Source organism: Megalops cyprinoides, chromosome 14 (assembly GCF_013368585.1).
Source record: "Megalops cyprinoides isolate fMegCyp1 chromosome 14, fMegCyp1.pri, whole genome shotgun sequence".
NCBI classification, from domain to species: domain Eukaryota; kingdom Metazoa; phylum Chordata; class Actinopteri; order Elopiformes; family Megalopidae; genus Megalops; species Megalops cyprinoides.
The window spans coordinates 24,083,280-24,105,512 of record NC_050596.1 but is presented as its reverse complement, the minus strand read 5'-3'; the positions used below and the strand labels follow the sequence as shown (position 1 = coordinate 24,105,512).

At 42.3% G+C, this 22,233-nt stretch overlaps 1 protein-coding gene across 1 annotated transcript in view; it reads left to right on the top strand.

Moving 5' to 3' along the window:
* Window positions 1-9,702: 9,702 nt before the first annotated feature.
* adcy5 (adenylate cyclase 5) overlaps window positions 9,703-22,233 on the top strand; it is a 97,281-nt gene continuing 84,750 nt past the window's right edge. Inside the window, exon 1 of the mRNA XM_036545305.1 lies at window positions 9,703-10,874. Coding sequence (XP_036401198.1) covers window positions 9,951-10,874 — 924 coding nt within the window. The 5' untranslated portion in view covers window positions 9,703-9,950. The remainder of the gene's footprint in view (window positions 10,875-22,233) is intronic.

The window sequence follows — 22,233 nt, the reverse complement described above, 5'->3', positions numbered from 1 at the left end:
ACATTTATTATCATGATTGCCACAGGCAAGCTTCTTATTGGTGTTCTGAGTGTAGTTTCATTGTTTTGATTTGTTATTGTTGAATTTGGAAAGTCAACAGTGATGAGTTAACTGGAAAATGTATGTTTCATAGCTTAGTATAATTTGAGTGTTGTTGGGTAATTATGTGTCACTGTTTTGATTGAAATAGCAGAATATGATAAAGCATACTGTAGAAAGTAACAATGCCGTTGAAAACAAATGTACAGCTTACCAGAAGCATTAACTTGTTTTCTTTCGTGTATTTTTTGAGGAACTAATTTATTGAATTGAAAAGCTTTAACTCTCAATGCTCCCTATGTGGTTCCAGTTCCCATTTAGAAAACAGTGAAAATTGCTTGAAAGATGTCAGACCTAAGTCAGGATAGATTCTGGCACAGGGATTGAGAACTTGCATTAAGCTTAGGTAAGGCCAGGACTAGTGAGGCACCCTCCAACAGAAAAGTCATAGAAAGCCCTGACTCCAAGATGAATTGGATTAAGCGCCTCCAGTCATGCATTTCCAATGAACGAAATTTAATAATGCATGGTGAAATTGGGAAGTCGGGAGTTTGAAATGTGCACAAATGGTGTGTGGCCTGTCATCTTCCCCTTGTTGTCAGACACACAGAAGGACCAGCCACTTGGCCAATGAAAGGCTTTGCACTAGACATTGAATAGAATCTCCAGGCTCAAGAGTCGGTTTGGTTGATGTCCTCTTTTGCATATTTTAATGGTAGGCAATGAAACTGTTCATTCAAGGTTCAAAGCTCTGTCTGTCTTTTTTAGGAAGGTGTGGCTCCAAAGGATTACACTAAGAGAAAGTAGCCAAAAATACTGAACTGCAGTTTTTTAATTTGATATGTCAAAACATTTTTTTAACAATGTTATTGGGTTGTCTTTGACACAGCTGTGCTAAGTTGTCAGTGTACAAATGGGGATTCTTTTTGTTTCCGTGTAATGTGAACATAACATCCATTCTGAAGAGGAGTTTGTAGATCACCCACAATGCTCTGTTTAGCCCAAAGATCCCTGAGTAGGATTTGTAATCCAATCTTTGCCATCATTGAGCTGCGCTGAAACAAAATCTTGTTGCCAATCAGCGCACAGTAGAGTGTTGTATCAGTTGTTAAACTAGTACCATTATTCATTCATATTTGTGTCCCAGTTTATGTATACCCCTTTTTAACATCTTGGGTGTAACATCAGAACACTCAATCTGGCACCAGTCTGGACTAAATGCGATTTTTGCTCAACTTTGAGGGGCAACTTGATTAAACAATGTGATTTTTTTTTTTTTTTTACTACTTGCACATTGCGTGTGCCACTCGTTAGAATTAATTAAAATAATAATGCTAATAATGATAATGCTTTCATAAATTTTTTGACAAAGTGTTTGTTGAGAACAAACACTTTGCATTTAGATTGAATTTGGGCCTAAGTCAGAGTTTTGCCCGAGGACTGTATTGTGCAGCGTTTTCCCTGGAATACTGTGCATCGTTTCTTGAATGATCCCTCTTTGCTCTTATGTTAAACTCGGTTTCTAAGTTCCACTGCTTTGCGCATTGCTATTAGTTGGCCCCCATTACTAGGGATAAAGGGAGCCATCTCAGAATGGCTTGGCGATACCAGGCAAAGGGACACATACTACATAAGCGCATCAAGCAAAGGGCATCCCAATTGCATTTTTCCTTATGGCTGTGGGTATCAGAGGAAACAGTGCTGTGTACATTTGCTAGCATGGACATCGGTTGCTGTGAGAGTCGAAATGTGTATTTTTGGGGGTGGGGTGGGGGGGTGCAACTCAGTGTAACTTTGCATGCAAACAAAAATAACCCTGCTGCTGTATCTCCCTGGATTGCCTCTACCTGGAAGAAAAAAACTATATAATAAAGCACGCTACATTTCTCAGATTCTGTCTAAAAATGTTGGGCTTTTTGATACTGAAGTTTTGCATGGAGCCATTTCCTTGAGAGGACGAGACCAGTCTTTGTACAATATAGCAAGTAATAAATTGATATATATATATTTACAATAAACTGAATATGGGAAGTAAGTTGGTTGTTTGTATTTTCTGTCAAAGGGTGTTTTTGTGCAAGCAAAATACGTCAGTCTTTGGAAGTACAGGATACACCCATTTCATTCATTTGAAGTCACCTTCCTGTCATGTTAATTGCAACTATCACCCACTAATTAATTGGACTACCACCACTTCTACACACAAGATTTCCTGAGATAATACTGTGAAAGTAACATATAAATAGCAAATTGTTTGGTGGAGTTGGTCTCAAACAAGCAAACACAATCCAAGTATAATACGTATAACAAATGTGTGCAGTTTTACATAACCTAATGTATTCAACAGTCACAGCAAAAATTAAAAGTATTTCGTAAAAAAAAAAAACAGGATTTGGGTTGCTTAAGTTCCTGTGTCAAAGTTACTGATGGGGTACGTACACTTAGGCTAAAGAGTAAATGTCCATTTATCTGCATGACAATTACGACTTTGTATTGAGCTGAGAAAACTACACACGAGATATTTTGGATTCTCAATTAATTGCTAAATGGTCAGATGTTGATGTTTATCTGTTTTGACTGCAGTAATGCACTTCTCTTATCGGATTGGCTGAAACCAACTCCTGGGTGACCTCCAGTTTCCCAAAGGAGTTCCATCAACACTCACATGATGGCAGCAGCACTCAAGCAAAGAAAAAAATTCAGCAGTCTATTATTATGTAGAATTTCTCATTTAACATCACCTAAGAGACCCACATATACAACTTAGTCTTACACATTATGTATAGTCTTATTACGTATAGTCTTAGACATTATGTACACCTAATGTCATCTTATTTTTTCCTGATGAATTTGACTTCTGTACCATCTGGGATTCAAACTGGCAACTCCTCAGGTTTCTCAGCATGGTACCAGTTTAAATTCAGGTTCATAAACCTCTCCAGCATCAACTTTGTGTGGGTTTGGTATAAATAATCTTGTCTCAGAAATCGCATATCATCCCCTGTATAAAAATTTGTCTACAGTAATGTATTACCAGTGTTTCACTACCGCCTTCAAATGTCCACCCCTTCTTCTAGTTCTCAGACCTCTATGCATATTGATGCAGGTGTATATGACTCAACTCTGTGACTCATTTGAGTAATGAATCAGTCTCACCTCTGAATCTATCAGAACTCTTTCCAGTTCCCAAAGAATGGCTACTTGCACAATAGTGTGAATGATCAACAAAGGCATATGAAATGTTGGAAGATGCACTGCAGTGACCTTCGAAAACAAACTTGGACAAATGTGTTGCATTTATATGTGGAGCAAAGTATAAAGAAGCTGTCTGATGCTTCTCACATTTAAGAAAAAAAGGGAAAACATTTTACAAAAAAAATGATTTACATAAACCCAAACTCACAAAAAACCAGCCAGAGGGCAGCCACAGCCAAACTGTTCCAAAGTAATTCTCCAGACACATATAATAAGCAGATTAGGGCAGGCGTGGCTTTATGACCAAATGCCGGTTAACAGAAAATCACACGCAATTACACTGATAACAAAAAACCTGTTTGGAATTAAACTGATGAATACAGATCTGTTATTAGGGCAGATTGAAATGGACAACAGAGGATCCTCAGTTAAAAATACATTTAATATTAAAAATATAATTAATTAGTCACACACTTCAAATCTCAACAGTTCTGGGGGACAGGTGAACTCAGAGTGTTAACAAAACTAAGGATGTTCCATAAGAATGTAAGATTAACATGTAAGTGCTGGGGTTGGACCTACCAAGCATTTACAAACCTGCTTTAGTACATGTGCTTAATAAACACTGAGTAATTCCCTTGGGGTTCCTTTTCAAGTACTTATGTACTTTTCCAGAAAGCTGAAAATCGTTTTAAGCTCCAAGGACACGTACTTGTTCAATGATAATTTTCCTATGAGAATAAGAGCTGCAGTAGAGGCCTACAGAAACCAATGCTTTCCTTGGCGCCATAGATCATTGTAGGTGTTGGTTATGGCTGAGATAGACACAAGCATTTTTAATGTTAACTCTAGTATGAGTGGATATACGGTGATACAAGTACATGTACATATCAGACAATGTTAAAAACACACGCATATGACAGAATCCATTTGCAATGCCACATACTGTATGACATCATAGATGTTTAATGAGAGGGCACACAATAGTATGAAATATTATCAGGTTACATGAGGTTGTAAATTTTCATATTGCTTCTGTTGTAATGTTCTGGGAATTTCATTGGGCTGGATGCAGAAGAAACTGATTCCTGGAGAGACACACTGTATCTATTTTTTCTAAATAATCAACTACAGCCGTCATTGGGCAGATGGTAATGCCTATTAATTAGCCATTCACTGAAAACAGGTTGACAGGAAGGAGAAGAAAGTTATACCGATGTTTGAGCATAGTTGTGTTTTTGGAACAAAGCTGATTTGTAATGGAAATGTTGACACATTCAGATTATTCTGCGATTTGAAAAGTCTGAAAAAGAAAAAAGAAAAAAACAACTTGATACTTCAGCACCACAAAACCAGATCTTGTCCCTCAACCTGTGGAGAGTCAACATTTACAATGCAGTTTTGCAAAGTATGTGGAAACCTTCACAGTGACCTTGTGGAGCCACACTGTTCATCCTGAAGGTTACATTATGACCACATGGGCCACTTTATCTGGATGTGGCTCCTCCTTGTAGGGCTTTGAATCACCAATCTGGATACAGTCTGCCCCCTCTGAATCCTCAGGTGGAAGCTAACCATGTGGGTGGATGGTGGGGACACTTACATCACAACAGATTGTTTAGGAAAGCCTGCATGTCATCACCTCCATATATATCGAATCATTCCACTAAAATGTATTAAAAGGACTGAAAGAAGGAGAAAAACAGAAATGAAAACCTTACCATTCTATGTGAGTGAGTTCCCTTTTGCATAAATCGCACACCTTACTTTGACTGGCTCAGATGCCAATCTGAACAGGGTGCAAAAGTGAGGCTTGATTCCTGTTGATGAATAAAAACATATATTTATCTACCAGGAAGATGGAAACAATGATAGAATAACTCCTGCATGTTGTAATTGGAGATTGACAGGTAGAATAACTATATGATTTTCTACTGCAAGAAAAATGACTTTCACAAAGCAAAGCTTTGCAATTACGTTTTTGTTGAGGGGCAGCTCCCACCCATGTGGTGCTTGCAGCTGCATTGTGAGATGTCTCTTATTGGTCACCATCCGACCATGTATGTTGCTTCCAGTAAAAATGTTCGGTGTTCAGAATTATTTTCACTTCTTTGATTATCATTGGATAAAGACAAATTAATCAAGAGTATAAACAATTAACTCAGAATTATCTGATGAATAAGAGAGTACTGTAATGCTGTAGGCTTCCAAGATCACTAGCAATCTCTGAACTGAGCAGAGTGACTGTTCAAATCAAGACAATCATTTTGTATCATTAAGTAGCTCAGTTTCCGAAGCCAAGTCTCTAAGCTCCCTGCCCTGCCACCATTTCTCCTTATCAAATCTGAAGATATCTTTGGTACTACAAAATAGTGGCAACAAAATAATATAAAATGAAGACTGGTCAAGTTATTCAGTTACACAGTAACGAATGGCAAACTTGAGTACACAGTGAACTGACGGTCATTGCATAATGCATAAAATTCCTTAGCTTTTGATAACATTACTACCTCCAGTGTAGACCATGTTGTATATTTTGAGGAAAGGCAAATATACTCAAAATTTTTGTTAGATGCCTTGTCTATCTGCCCCCTGATAGACATTTTCTGTATGTCTTACACAGCTCAAACACTGTAAGCAATGTGAAAGGTATGTTACATAAGTTTCATCGACATGACAATACAGGAGGTCACAAGATTAACATAATTCATGCTACTGCACCCTTGTTAGCTTTGATTTTATTTATTGCAGTTTATAATTTTATATGACAATGGTAGCAGTGGTATGAGCTATTAATAAAAATATTAACTTTTGTTTGGTCCAGGTGGTTGGCACACCTCTAAAACAAAGTGGATCAGTTTGGGACCAAAAAAGTCCTAACCCTCTACCTAAAAATTTTGGTAATGTTACAGTGCACTGAAGCAGCACTATAGATAGACATTGCTCTAGAGAATTTTGCTATAGAGTATCTGCATCACAATATTAAATCACTCTGTAGAGACCTGAGTAATGCAATAAATGCTTCACAGATGAAAACCAGAGGGAGAAAAATGTTGTTTAAATGCAAAAGAAAGTGAGCAAGTGACAATAAAGTACTACTACACAGAGATGAAGGTGGTACAGAACTTCTAGATACAGTATATTCTACATTTAATCTCATCAAACACATTCCGAGATGGTTATTGAATAAGATGCACATTGAATTGAATAGAATTTGTAGGCATAGTATGAAATGGAAGGGTTGGTTTTACTAGTAGATGGTTATCTAAAAGATTTGTTTTAAAACAACACACAGTTATCACAGATAAAATGTCTTCATGCGATCATAACCACACTTAAAAAACAACCTGGATATGCTCTCTTCATATGACCCTTTGGCACTTACCATTTTACCTCTGCATAAACTTATTAAAAGCACAAGCTGCAAGTAACACAACAGGAAACAAAGCAGGTTGCGTATATGAAGTTGTATTACTCTGCTAAAGTAAAGTTTGAATCTGTCGGGCAATGAAGAGCTCTTCTGACCCCCATATTTAAGAATAATTATCTGTGGTCCCAAAACAGTAGGTGAATTAAGAATTATCTGTGGTCCCGAAAATCATGTTCAAAGGGGTACACCTAGTTGCAGCACCACCCTGTAGCCCTTTTTCCTCAACTGGCAAGCAGGGGGCTTAGTTAGCTCTTGGAGAAGATGCTCCATTAGAGAACAAAGTTGCACCTGGCAGTTGCGATGGTTAGCCAGCAGGGGGCACTCCTGTCTGTGCACTGAAGGGCATCCAAAGCCATGGTTGACACTGTGTTGTAGGAGGTAATACCCGTGGTAACCTTTGCAAAAAGTGATATAGGAACCCAAGCCACAAGTTGATGCTTTAATAGTCCTTCCTCATTCAGGGCAACAAATCACCACTTAGGTTTTTTTTTCTTTTTTCTTTTCTATAAGCCATTGAATAACTTTCTTTCCTCCAGTTCCCAAGCAAATATAAACAAGGACAGCTGGAGTACTAATAAAATTTCTTTGACAAAATTGTTAATATAAAATATTCTACACCTAAGCAACAAATTGGCTCTCTATTTTGGTTATGAATGTGGCAATATATACATGGATTGTACTTATGCTTATATTTTAAGTCTGCTTCAGTGAACATTATTCTGAATTTATCTTGGTCATTTTACTCTAATAGCACAAAATGCTACAATGCTGCAACAAATGTGCACTCATGCCTGTGCTAATTACAACCACGCGTGAATTTAGGATATACAGTTATGAGAGGATCACAAGCCCTAAGGCAAGTATGCTGGGATGGTCACATTCTTTTATAACAGGGATGGTCAATTCTAGCCCTCCGGGTTAATGTCCCTCTGTTGTGGGATGTACTCAGCGGCGTTTCTAGCTGTTGAAAAGATCAGGGGCTAAGTCAAGTTTGCCTGGGGCTTTTTTTTTTTGAAGAGAGATCGGCATCGGTAGGTTGGGGAGGTTATATCTACCTTAATAATAAATAAATATTATCACACCATCGGACGCTGCAAGTCAAGTTCAGCTCTGTTACACAGTCTGTCTGTTGTTTTGCTATAAACACCTCCTTTTTCGGGGCGAAAATATTCGGGGCTAGGCTTAAATATCGGACCTAACGACGCCACTTGATGTACTATTCAATTAGCAGCTGATTTATAACTTTAACACCGAAGGGGTTGACTTCCTGTCCAAACAGCTGCTAATTACTTAAACAACCAAGGGCTGGGAAAGAAGGAAACCCACACTCTGCGTCCCCCTCAGATTGGCGTTGACCTTTTCTGATCAAGTATTTTACAGAAGAATTAGCAAGAATAAGTATAAGAATTAGCATTAGTTCTCGGCGCCCTAAAAACTGGGGATGCATTGTCCTCAGTTGGGAAATTCAAAAACTATGATGTCTCTCTTGCCAATAAAATGCCACCATCCAAATGATTGTGTGTGCCTGTTTTTGTCTGATTCAAATGTTTATATCCACACTTACACATTTCTGGAGAAATACCTGCATCTGTACTACAAGGTAGTCGATTTCCATAACTAGCCGCGTGGTTTGCAGGACGTCAAGGGGTTAAATTTAGTTTTAAACCCCGCTCTCAGGATCCAGCTGTGAGCACAGGCCCGCCCCTTTTTCCAAAATCAGCCGCAGCCCGAAATACGTTGTTATGCAGTGACACACACGGAAACCAATGAAACCCTGAAAGCGAAAGTTACCTCGCAGTCCGTCCAATGGAAATACACAGAAGGCGGACCCTGGGAATCAAACTTGGTTGAATGGCAGTACAAAGACCACCACCACCACCAAAAGGGACGATGCGTAATCGATACAGTGCACGTACTCGTTTACAGCACCGCAGGGATTCCGCGTTACAAACAACGGGTTGCATTTAGCCTTCCCTTGCAACGCTAGCTACGCTCTGAAGAATTCACCATCACTGCTGGATGGAAACCCTTCATGTGCGCCGCTGACATGGGTGATTCGTGCTGCACGATCCGACATGGATGAAAATCTCGACTGCTTGGAAAGGATACGGGTGGGCAGCTGTAGTGCTGTGACAGCTCGTTGATTCCCAGCGGAGGGGCTCTCACGATGCAGCCTAATTGAAGACCGTAGTAATCACCGCTTGGGTTTTGTCAAGCGCCTAGTCACTGTCCTTGGGTCAATGAATACGCGTGTGGGTCGTGATGGTTTCGTAGATGTGAGGCAACTATGTAACCACCTACGAAGCTCCGACAGGACGCACAGGTGCACGGCGCTGTGCACGGGAAGTGAGGGCTCGGTGGAGCGCGCGCCATCGATTCGTTCCACGCTCCATCCAATTTTACCTGCTTTGACTTTCTCAGCAAAGACGTGAAGAAGCATTTGGGGAAAATGACAGACTCGTTATGCCATTCCTGTGTTTTGAACTTGCTAAGCTGCTAAAGGACACAGTAATTGTTCCCTTCACGAAAAAAATGAGTCGTTATTTTAAAACAAAGCTTATGGTTTATTTACACTAATTTAAAATTTGGCTAAATACGTCAGTAGAATCAAATCGTCGTAGAGTTCGATTCACTGCAGTGACGCTTTGGAGGTCATTGGAGTATATCGCAAGTGATGACTTTTTCTGTTATTTCAAAAGTGGTCTTACTGGCAGTGTTTTTGTGCCATGAAAGCTCATTGCAGAGTTTTATCCCAATATAGCGGAACTGCAGTTGGAGGTGTTTTAACGACACTGAAACACTGTGCTCAGACGGAGCCGTTCATTTCCCAGTTGAATTTTATGCTTTCGCAAGGACCATGAGTTTTGAACGCAAATGCAAGAGAAAACTGAACAAAAGCAAACATGGTTCGATGCATCTCTGTTCCAAAAGAGGCTGCAAAATAATCACATCTATCAAATGAGGCTGACATTGGAATTGTTACTTCGCGTTTTTAAAAATATTTGTTGAAGTTGGGAAAAGGACAGGATTAAGAACTTTAATTTTTATTTTTCAATAAATGCATTAAGCAACTATGGATTTTAAGGATCCAGCATTAACGTCTGCGTTCAGTCGAAAGAGGAATTGAGACTGTAGCAGTGCCTACAAGGAGGGAAAGAGCATCAGAAAAATTCGTTGATGGTAACGGTAGTCTATGTTTAAAACAACTGCCTTCGTTTCATGAATATTTCGGTCGAATAGCGCTTTTTTCCCCTTCTTTGCATAGTTTGATTTAAGCCCAGCAAAGAGCATGTCCAGATCCAACAGCGTAAGCCCACCCGGCGTCGGTGCTCTTGGACCAAGGGGAGGGACTGAACATAGATCAGCTTGGGGCGAGTCCGAATCCGTCGCAAACGGATGCCCATACTCAGCCAGATCCTCCAGCAAAAAGCTTGCGCGCTCGAACAGCAGATGGAGGGAGGAGGATGATTTCGACCGACCGCCGGGAAGAGCGACGACGACTGTCAGCCGGGTTAGCTTCAGGTCCAAATCTGCGTGGCAAGACCATGGGGAGGAGATCCGAAATAACAACAGGTCGTCCCCAAAGCACGCGGACGGGGAAGTGCGACCGAAGTCGGTGGAGTTAGGTTTGGAGGACAGACGAGGGAAGTCCAAACCCGACGAGGAGCTAGTGCCAGAAGTTCACTTTTCCATGGTTTCGTGCTGCAACAGCGTGATGCAGATTTTCAGGTCCAAGAAGTTCCAGTCGGAGAAATTGGAAAGATTGTACCAGCGTTACTTTTTCAGGCTCAACCAGAGCAGTCTGACCATGCTTATGGCAGTCTTAGTGCTCGTATGTGCGGTCATGCTGGGATTCCATTGCGCGGGAGGGAGTTGCAGCAGTTCGTATGTGGTGGTCTTCTCAATGGCCATTCTGCTCATCCTCGTCTTGATGATTTTATGTAACAGGAATGGTTTCCACCAGGACCATATGTGGATCGTCTGCTATCTGGTCATCTTAGTTGTGCTGGTGGTTCAAGTGATTGGGGTGTTGCTCGTGGAACCCCGAAGTGCCTCGGAGGGGATATGGTGGACCGTGTTTTTCATCCATATCATCTATATACTACTCCCCGTGCGCATGAGAGCCGCGGTCATCACTGGAGTTATACTGTCAGCTATACATGTGGCAATCTCATGGAAGTTAAACGAAGTGGACATCTTTTTATGGAAGCAGGTAAGACACTGTCAGTCCTTTTGTCTGAGAGCTTCACGGAGTCCCAAACTTTTACTAACGCCCATTTGCTCTTTTATTTATTATGAAAACTACATACAACAGGGCTTCAATGTATTGTACTGTATTAACTCATATATCTTAATTGGAGTTACTGATTTTAGTTTTTTTTTTTTGACACTTTTGTGATGAATATAGAGGAAGACTGACAGTTACTGATGCATTTATAGAAAATTTTGAAGCGCCGATTATACTGTTTTGTAAATTTTATTCTGTTTGTGCACACACAGATAAGTTTTCACTTTAACTGCAAAATTTGGACTTTATCAGGAAATCTTTCCCTACTTTTGTATTTTGCAAATGCACGCAGTACTATCCACACTAATGGATTAACGTAACTTTGTAGCAGACCAGGAAAAGATAAGTAAAAATAAGACCATTCCTGTTTGATATGTAGGATATGTTGCATCTGCAATCCAAAATATATTATGAATACCTTGATCTGTCTTCTGATCCTGCAGGAACTATGATTAAATTGTCCTTTATTGTAGAATAAGATGTGGGGAAAAATCAGATGCAAATTTCACATATTGCATTTCATCAGACGTCTTGAGAAAAGGAAGGCCTCTGAACTGCGCAAGATATTTCTTTTAGAAAGGAAATAGACAACATCTGGGGGGAAAAAAAAATCTTATTGGCGTAATTTGATATTTTCTGCATGAAAAATAAGCAATGAGTTTTTTATGGTGTCAAGTGTTGCTGTGGTGACACACCTGTTGACTGACAAAGATATGACTGACAAACGCAAGGGATGCTGCTGCTTGTTGCTACGGAAACAGGCCCATTTGTCCATCACTCTCTGCTCCATTTTCTTGATTTGTGAGGGTGGAAAGCAATTAGCAAGAGGGAAATTGCTAATTTCAAGCACAGCTGTCTACTGACATTGTACTGACAGCAGACTGACAACAACTGTTTGACTAATCATTACTGAAGTTTTTAATAAATATTAAATATTTTGTTAGTTGGGGAGCACAACTGTTTATGAGGAGCACATCAGTATTGGACCTGATTACCTGACCTTTTTTGGCACAGGTAGTCACAGGGTGAAAATGGACATTTCTTTAAGTGAGCTGAAGTCAGTTTTCGCATATCATGTTTGGCTTTGTTAGTTAACTGCCGCAAAATTGGCAAGCTTGAGGGTCTTTCCATTCTGGTCTTTTATGTTGTCATTATTCTTCAGGGTGTTTAGCATGGCTTATTAAAAGTTTAATTTGCATCCCAGGCACTCAGCTGGCTGTATTATGTAGAATCAGTGTGTTTGAGTCATTTTATAAAGTAATGATCCAGAGGAATGGTAATATACAGTATACTGTGACAGATGGGCACCTGGATCTCATTTAAAAAGTCATCTGAGCAGTATTTTAACTCAGTGCTTGGAACACTTGGATTGGATTTCTTTTGAGGAAAAAAAAAGAAAAAAAAAACAAGCATTTCTTGTAGAATTTGCTTTAGATTTTTGAAGTTGGAGTTTTCATTTTCAGGGTGATTTATGTCTAATAGTTATAAAAGATTTAACTGTTAATAGATTTAAACAAACTTGCCGACACCGGTGTTGAGTGAATTCGTGATGTGTTCGTCTAAATGCTTAACATACCTCTTTTTTCAAGTAGTTTAACTCTTTTGTGAATAACATTTGAAGTCTGCACTGGTAACTTTGGTGTGGTCCCTTGTATACATGGATTTATTTGAAAAAAATATCACCGATTTGCCGTTTCTGGTCAAGAGTTACGGTCATCATCGTGTTCAGTGAACTCTTCTCAAAGCAGGAAATTTGTTCATATCTCAGTCCAGTTGCAACAGCTTTTGGCCAGTGATGGCAGTCGGCAGTGCTTTAAGGATTGACTTGGATATCTTTCGGAAACTTGGATGTGGAAGTCAATCGTTAGCTTGTTGAGGAAACGTACTGTTCCACGTAAATCCATGCGTGAACATGTAGACAGCCACTTCCTCCTTATCTCTGAGGCATGCTTTGATGTCTTTTTGTCTTTTTTTTGTGTTTCCTGTATGCTGTTCCCCCTTTTTTCACTCGGGAGTGATAAGGAGTCAGCCATTGTAAAACTCAGTAATGGAGTCACCCATTGTAGTCGAGTCACCCATTGTAAAACATCCCCTTGTACCTACGCAGGAGAGGCATGAGGACTGTGATCCTCTGATACCCCCACAGACAGCCAGCAGGACACTATAAACTGCACAATGCACCAGTGCAGAGCAAACGCTAACTGGAGGACATGTTCATCTCTACCGATGTCATCACGTCTCCGACCCCTAGACGGTGCTGATGAGCAGTGAGATGAGGGGACCCTGGCCAGTGTCGCCCCCCATCAACCCCCACCCCCAGCAGATGGAATCCAATTGAGTCCTCTGGTGCTGCAGACTCCCGGTCATTCCTGGAGTTGGGAGGAATGCATAAAGGAGCGATGTGGACTGGGTAGTGATATGGTAAAGACATATGACTCAGGATTGGAATGCGGGTATCTAGCCAAGCTTTCTAATTGGAGAGTGAATGTTTGCTCGGTGTCTCTTGTCTCATTGCAGAGTCGTAATCATATCTGCTGTAGCTAAAGATGAGAGGGATGCAACCATCTCTTTCTCTGAAAATGTCAGTGGATATTATTTTCATTTACCAAAAAAGTCTGTATTTGGAAACTGTCACACAATCCTGTTTTCAAATAAACAGAATTTACATTATACATAGTAAATCTCCTGCCCTTTAAAAATCTGTGTTTACTTAGATTCAGCAGCACGGTTTTGAGTGCTGTCTCTGCTGCTGAGAACATGAATGCTGACTCTACAGTGACTAAGACAAAAAAAAAATCACTTCAGGAGGCGGGTTGCAAAGGCAGACTTGCACTTATTTCCCCTTTTTTTAATTTGCTTGGAGTGGATTACATAATGGAGATTTTGACTGCGGTCATTTTAACTGTGAAGGACAGTGAAAGCGCCAAGGTGGCATGCAAGAAGAATGAATGTTTGCGTTCATATGTAGTTACAATATTTGGCTAAATGTGTTTCGCTGTGTATCTTTGTCTGCCGCTCTAATCGGGTGCTCTGAGTAAGCTGACATAATTTCGTTTCATAAGAGATAGTTGGAAATTGTGACTCAGAAGCACTGTTATGCAGATGCATTCGTATGTACATATTCCTCTCAAAGTAAATGAATCGATCACAGATAAAACTGCAGGGAGGTCAGTTATCAGGGGAGAAACGTACACGTGAGATGTCTCATTACATTAGTGTGGCTTTTCTTTATTCACTGGGAGCACAATGGTTCACTGTTCCAGCGAGTGAATAAACATGTGACAACTCATGTCATGAGCGATACACCCCCGGTGCCCATGGAAGGCATCTGTGCCACAGTGACCGAATGGCTAACAGTAGAGTGGGGCCCACCGTGCCATCTCTTATAACTCCTTTATTCATTTACACAAGCTCATCTGCCCCTCTGGCTACCCCCTCTCCCCCTCCACATCTGTATATATTTTGCTTGTGTTGGGTGGCAGTGTAGCATAGTGGTAACCTGCAGGGCTTGTAACCAAAAGACTGTTGGTTCGATTCCCCTCTTGGGCACTGCTGCTGTACCCTTGGGCAAGGGTACTTGACCCAGTATTGCCTCAGTAAATATCCAGCTGTATAAAGGGATAACATGTAAAAATTGTAATCAATGTAGGTAACTCTGGTTAAGAGCGTCAGATAATTGACAATAATGTAATGTCTTTATCACATTTGACATCAGGGGGTTCCCCTTATGAGTGCTGTATGATTTTATGGTGGTTGCCACTGTGGTCCAAATACCAGTTTTTTCTTTAACTGAAGAGAAAGTGACTTCAGGGGAGCTGTCTCTCGATCAGGTGCTATCTGCACTGCAGTGCAGTTATTACAGGTCTTCGTAGAAACAGCTAAAATTTTAACCCCTGATTTGGGGGGAGGGACAAAGGCCGAGGTCACTGCAGGGCGGGAGCTTTTTGGACGCCCTGCAAAATCCTGACAAGCTGTCGCGCTGCATCGTACCTGACTCCGTCTGCGGGTCTGCCGGGCGCTGACTATTTTCCAAGGGCCCTGCCGCGACTGATGAACAGATGTGGAGCACGGTGCGCTTTTCCAAAGAAACCCAAGGTGGAAACAATGCGTCAGTAACCAAGCCTATTCTGTTCGAGTTTGAAGGGCTTGTGGGTTCATTATTTAACAGCTTGAAAACACACACACACACACGCACACAGACACACACACACACACACAAAGCCCTCTGTTCCATTGGTTTCACCGCGTCAGCTGCGAAACGGAACCGTGTGACAGCGCGACCCTGTTTTTTTCGGTAACATTTTCGAGTTAGATAAGGGATCCCAGTGTGTCGTTGTTTATCGTGCTGACACGAGGCCTCTGCGTAATTATATTTCTCATAAAACACAGGCGCGCTAGGCAAGAGTGTGGGAACGGGCAGCGGCATTTGTTTCCCTTTCCTCGCGACGCTGTTGTTTCAGCGTATCAGATCTTCTCCTCTGTTTACACGGGTCCTTGGAGGACTCCTAAAGAGAGAACTATGTTTAGATTTTGAATGATACTCGTGGTCGGAATGCTCCCATAATAGACCGGTGTGAGGAATGCAGAGACTGCTGTTCGTGGCTGTGTGGCGTGGCTGCCTCTGCGCTCGGCGCAGGAAACGCGAGAGCCCCGTGAATGCGTGTGGCCGCCTTTTAGCCGTCAACAGTGTCCCGTCCTTAGGATGACAACGAATGTTTATTTCCGTCATGTGTTTTTCCGTCGTGGACATGGGAAGCAGGCGACCTTGAGTGCATCCGAATTATAATCCTGAAGGTGGAGACGTGTGGAGAGGAGCGTTCCTGCCGGCTCCCCTTGATTAGCAGCGTGGAGAAACAGTGCATCATTTTAAAGGACCCCCCCCCCCCCCCCCCCCCATTTTGCATCAGCTGTTTCTCATGCATCCACTGGGATGAGACCTCCAGGTCACCTTGTCCCCCGCCAGCCGTACTGTACCGCCTCTGCAGTGGCTAACCCCTCGGGAGCCGGGACATGGGGAGGGAGGGGGACGTCCCTGTAGTCCACTGCACAAAGATGTCTCTTTATCAGACTGCCCCTGGAATGCCTGCTGGTCACATTATAACTATATGCTGCTACCTTAATCTATGCCTAAAACCTCATACTACACCAAAAAACTGGGAGGTAAATGTGGAGTGGGTGTGGAAGATAAATTTAGCACATGTTTCAGGGATCAGGGACCACACAGGGGCTCTGCTCCTCTTACACGGCCAGCATCTGCTCAGAGCATTGCTCCATTCACATCATGTTCCTCTGACGATGGGGCGGTTGCAGCGTGCTTCCACTAAGTTCCTGTAGGGCAGTGCCACAGCCTTGCCTTAACAAGTTTTTTTTCTGTTGGACTAGGTGGGAAATATCCATTGAGCTGCCCTGAAACATAACCTGTTGGCTTCATCACTGTCACACTCCTTCGTTATTTTCAAGAGGGGGACAAGCACTCTTTAAAATAACCCTGTAACGCGAGATTACCGTGACTTTCCTTGACAAGTAAAGAACTGATAAGAAGAACACAGCCCTAACCTGTGAGGGTCTTTCCTTTCCTGCCATGTTAAGTAATCCTGTGCTCAGTTCTGAGACACGTACACATTCTAACGTATGAAGGAGCACCTCGTTCCTGGTGTCTCCTGTGGCCCTTCCCCCTCATGTGTGATTAATTAAGAGAGGAAGCCGTTTGGCGGAGGTGGTACAGATTCCCCATCGGAAGGGAACAGGAGAGGCCGCGGAGACTTGCTCTGGCTCCCCGCCAGCTGTAACGAGGTTTGTGGCCGCTGTAATTGAATTGCCCCACGCTGCAGCACTGTAACGTGCAGACTGGCCAGAATTGAAAACAGATGTTGCCCCCCCCACCCCAGATCTGCTATTCATTTGCTGACCCATATTTTGCCTTTGAGATTCAACCCCCAGGAAGCATCACCAGCACCCTCCGGGCTTCGATACATGCAATCTCGAATGGCTAGCCTTTTCCGGGCCATGTGGGAGGGGAATCCATTTAATCGTACGTGCAGATGATCAATAAAGCGTATCCCTCTTCCCAGATTAGAACCTTCCCCCTCCTGCACGCATGCTAAACGTGATTCGTTTCTGCGTCTGTTTGCTTCTATGCTGAATGCTTAACCCTCAAGTAGTTGCAGCCTTGCTGTCTGTAGCTGCTGATGCGTGTTGCATCGCTTTCTGAGAACCAATTCTGCTGCATCCCCTGTGAACCCCTACATAGTGTCTCCCGTATCCAAGCAACAGGCTTTTCTCGTAAACACTCTCCAGCGCCTCCCGGGGCTTCCCAGGAAGAAGACCCTGTCTTCTTTTTGTCTTCTTTACATCCCAAAGAGCACGCAGCCATCGCATTAGTGCTTCGGATGGAGATGATTAGGGTACAGCCCCCCCCCCCCCCCCCCCCCCCCCCGCCCCATTGTTTTGGTCACACGCTTGTATTGTGTCTTCGGTGAATGAGCGGACCCGGGGGCTGTCGGAGAAACAATGCACGTGGGCGAAGGCTCATCTTCGGCTCTAATGGCTCTGTCTTGAACTTCCCGCAGATGTTTCATTAAGGCCGGCAGCCTGTGATCGCGGCCCACAATGTATTGCAAACATAAGCTAATGCCTTTTATAAAGGCGGGAGCACACAGGACCGCAGGGACGGCAAGACGCTGGCCGTTCTCTTTACCTTCTCTTACCTCGTCACCCCCCCAACCGATCCCTCTCCTGCTCTCTCTGGGTGAGCAGAATGCGACCCCCACCCCAACCCTCAGTGTCCAAATCTGATCAAGCTGTGTTTACACTGCTATTTATGATTGGGATCAACTAATGCACAACTAATGCAAGTACACCTAATTCACATTAATTGTATCAGCGTAAACAGATGCAAGGATAGTTAAACGCAGGGTAGGCATTGCTGAATGCATGTTTTCTCCAGTTCACAGGATCACTATCGATTCAGACATGTCAAACTACATTTTTGCATTCTGTCGGACCCTGTTATGGGAACTGTGTATATGCTGTGTGTGCTAGGCGTTTGCTACAACACATTTACATGTATACAGTTCCCACAATAGAGTGCAGGAGAAGAGATATCACATTCAGCTGTGTTGGAAATGGTTAACTGAATAATTGATTTTGCTGATCAAGCAATTAAAAGCAGAGCTTGGGGCAAAATCCAGCGTACATATACCATATCCAGACTGCACGCTGTGCATGCAATTTTGTGCACAAATCTGACCTGTCCTGTTATGACAGCATATTAGTTACTCATATGTTCTGCCCATATGAATATTGTAACCATCCTTAATAGCGATGGCAAGCTTGCCTTCACTGGATAACACAATATAGAGCGTCAAGGCCGAATGAGCTATGTACACACATGGGCCCTGTTTTTGTCTAATGCTCAGTGTAAAGCATTTACTGGTCCCTGTCCAAAAGTAGGAAGTAGATCATTTGCAGCAGTTCCAGCCAGGCTCCTCAACACACTTCACACCTCACATTCATAATTAATGCGCACCTTCATCGTCCCAACAAATTAATATTTGCGTGGATGTTGCTTGACAGCGGTGGTGGGGGAAGCGTGACCGATACCTGGCCGGCGTCACCTTTACGGCAGCCACGCGTTCAGAGAAGGTGCGCGCATGGGTGCCGCCCCCCCCCACGCGGGACCCCTCTATTCAGCTGTACGCCGTGTCACTGTGGTAACACAGGAACGCTTACTGACAGCATCGATACAAGAGCCCGGCCACTGACACGGGCAGCAGCACCGGAGCTCCCCAAGCCACCCCCCCCCCCCGACCTCACCCTCTGTCAACAGTCCTCTCCGTCACCTTTCCCAGACCCGTCCCACACAGCGCCTCTGCCTCTGCGCAGTTGTACAGGAAACGGGCGACCGGCGTAGAGCTGGTATCGACAAGCCTTTCACAGGTGTTTATCTTGGATGGTAAACACAGAGAGAAAGGACAGCGCGGTCCTCCGGCGAGCGTGTCGGTTTCGGAGGGAACCCTGCCGACGGGAATACACGCGTGTGCCGTGAAAAACGAGCTCGGTGGCGTAGGGTTTCACGACAGACTGCTGATGGTTAGGATTGCGATGTGGATGTGTTTGTTTAGCAGGTGCGTTCACTGGTCCAGGCTAGACCGGTACTAAATCCGGTATTAAATCTCCATTTACAGAACCGAAAGTAACATACAAGGCTGTCATAGCAGGGGACATTAAACGAGAATCACGGGAATAACATGAAGGACAGCCATGTAGGCACAGAGCAGTCAGTGATCGAGCATTACATCCAAAAACAGTGCTAAAATGAATGCGTACAACAAGTTTGGCCTACACATTGTGCTAATTATATGAAAGTTCAACAAAACTACATACATAACTATGTAACTATGTAGCATCATACTAATTTGGACAAATAGCTGGGCTCTTCAGAATTTTTCTCATGGGGGCAGGGTTTTTTCTAATAGGCCAACATTTTCCACTTCTTGCTGATCAAACTGCATACACATGGAAATACAGAGCAACAGCACCATATACATCTGTAGATCTCTTCCCTGAAATCATTATGTTCTTAAGTTAATCATCATTATTGCCTCATATTTACTTATTTTTTATGTGAAAAATATTTTCAGAACAGGGAGACACTTGTTAAACAAGTAAAATAGTTTTTGTAGGCAAACATTTACTCAAGGCATCAGTGTCCTGGACATACAGAATAACCTTATGGCAGAATTGCAAGTAGTCACACTTCTCAATGCATAGTAAAAGTTATACCTTTTCCCAATGATGGTTGTGTCAACAGGCCATCCATGGTGGATGTCCTAAATTCCTGGCATAGAACTAGAAATAATACTATTTACACTTGAAAATTCACCTTACTGTATATCATAGTGTACACAAGGTTCCAAACCATTCTAAGCCCATTGCTCTGTGAAGGGAGATTTGTCACTGCCCAGTGCCCCCACGTGACTAAGGTGATTTCAGGCTGACAGTGTTTTTTTTACACACAGATGTCGCATGTTACTTTTGCTAAGGTGATAAAAGTGCGTATGGCAGATATGCCAGCAGTGGTGCTCGGTTGTAAACCAGTGTCAGATGGTGCAGCATAATGGCAAAAGGACAGAGGTTTTAACCAGAAGGTTGCAAGTTTTAAACCTTAAGTGGGGCAGTGCTGTCTTTCTCTGGGTCAGTGTTCCCTGACAAGAACTCTGTCAGCTGTATTTATAGGTAAAATGTGGAAAAAGCAGGCTGGATAAGGATGTCTGTTAAGTAACATAATGGATGAAATAGTTGTTTGACACCTGATCAAGTCTATGTCCGGCACTTAGAATTTTGTTTCTGATGTAATATTGCAAATAAAAAGGTTGTCGTTCAGTCAGTTTATAACTGAGGTTTTAGTGTCTGTCCTAGGAGCTTTCATTATGTTAACTGAGGAAGGTATTTTGTAAGTATAAAAATATTTAAGTATTTCACTGAGTCACTAGCACTCATTTGGAGCTCTTTTGAATTGGTATGTAAGTCTGATCTAGTACTTTTTGGACTCCTTTACAACAAATTGTTTTCACGCAGAGGCCTTTTTCATTATTTTGGATTATTCTTTTATGCAAATTCTTTAATTTTACAAGACTTTTTTCACCCTTTATTCGCTCGCTGTAATTCAGAGCGTACATCGCTGCCCGAGCCTTATAAAAGCTGGAATTGATGGAAAGTTTTCCCTGTTTATTGTGCCCTTGTGAAAGTCAGGGAGTTTGCAGTGTTGGCTGCATGACATCATGTGGTGGTGCTGGCTTTGATTAGAGGCCAGGAGAGGCGCGGAACAGAGCAGACAATCAGTGCTGGAGTGAGGCTTAGCCTTTTGTTTAGCCTATCAGAAATCTGCGCTGATGTCACAGAGAAACGTGTCTGACCACAGCGTGTCCACACCACAAACCACACCTCCATTGATCCTGATCACTGCTCCCTATGGATGCTATTGTGTAAGAGGGACTCAGAAATAGCAATGCAACGTTGTGTAAAGCGGCGCCCTGCTGGCAAAATAGCTGGTCGGCATGGGCTTGCTAGCTGGAGTTCATTTGGTTGGTAATTTTTTCATCAGCCATGTATCTCGCTAATAATATTTTCATCATTATCATGGGCTAGCACAAAGAGAGGAAGCTGAGTATTTTATTATTCAAGTCTGTTGAACATGAAATTGCTCATCAAATACGGGGAACAGTTTTCAGTGCTTATTTACTAATTATTTAATAATACTTTAATTTACTAATCAAAAAATAACAAAAACTTTTGTGTCAATATTCATTATTCATTAAGGAGAGCCTAAAACATACAATAATAAGATTCATAGACACGATTAAGTATTCAGTCTGAAAGTGAGAGTGAATGCAGATTTATCTGCACTGAGCCATTTGCAGAGAAAGAACTGGAGTTTCAGACAGTGCTTGGGGCATTGGAAAAAGGTTGGGTTATTCTAATCTTTTGAGCCATGGAATATTTAAACAGGACGTTACTGGAAATGTAGGCTACATCCCAGCTATTGTAGGTTATCACCCAACAGAGTTCCATCTTCACAAAATGGCATACATTAGCTTGCTGATGGTGAGAAGATTATGTTTCATTGACTAGTTGTACAAGGAGTACTGAGTTAATGTTGTACGCTTGAAAATGTCACTAGCAGATCACTGTTGTTACAGAGATGCAAATTAGCAATAGCCGAGACTCAAGCATGTGGCATAGTGTACAGTAAAATAGTATGCCATTTGATCTTCTCTGCCTTGTGCATCACGATGAAGTTTTTTTTTTTTTCACAAATACATTCCACTGAAATTACATGATAATAATTAAATAAATAAACAAACAAACAAATAAGGTTTACTTATTTACCTCAGATTAAGGCTCTTGACCCAGCCTGTAGTGAGCCGGTGGTATCAGCATCCAATGGAACTGCAGTGGCACTGTTTCATTGACAAATAGTGTATTTAAATGCAAATGCAGAGGCTGAATGACGTTGCATTTAAGCAACCCTACGTCAAGCAGCACACCAAACATTGCTCGGTTTCCTTTCCCTTGTGGTGCTGCGTCTGAGAGAAGCTGTCATGATTTTACCTCACATACCATCATTAATTTATAATGTAATTTTTTTTCTCTGTTAGTGCAGGTCTGCAGTCCTGAAAAGCAGGAAGGTTGGACTGAGAGCATAGCGTTTGTCAATAGTGTGTACTATTGTGTGTACTCCTGCAGCCAGATGAGGATCATTCGGACTTTAATACTTTTTTGT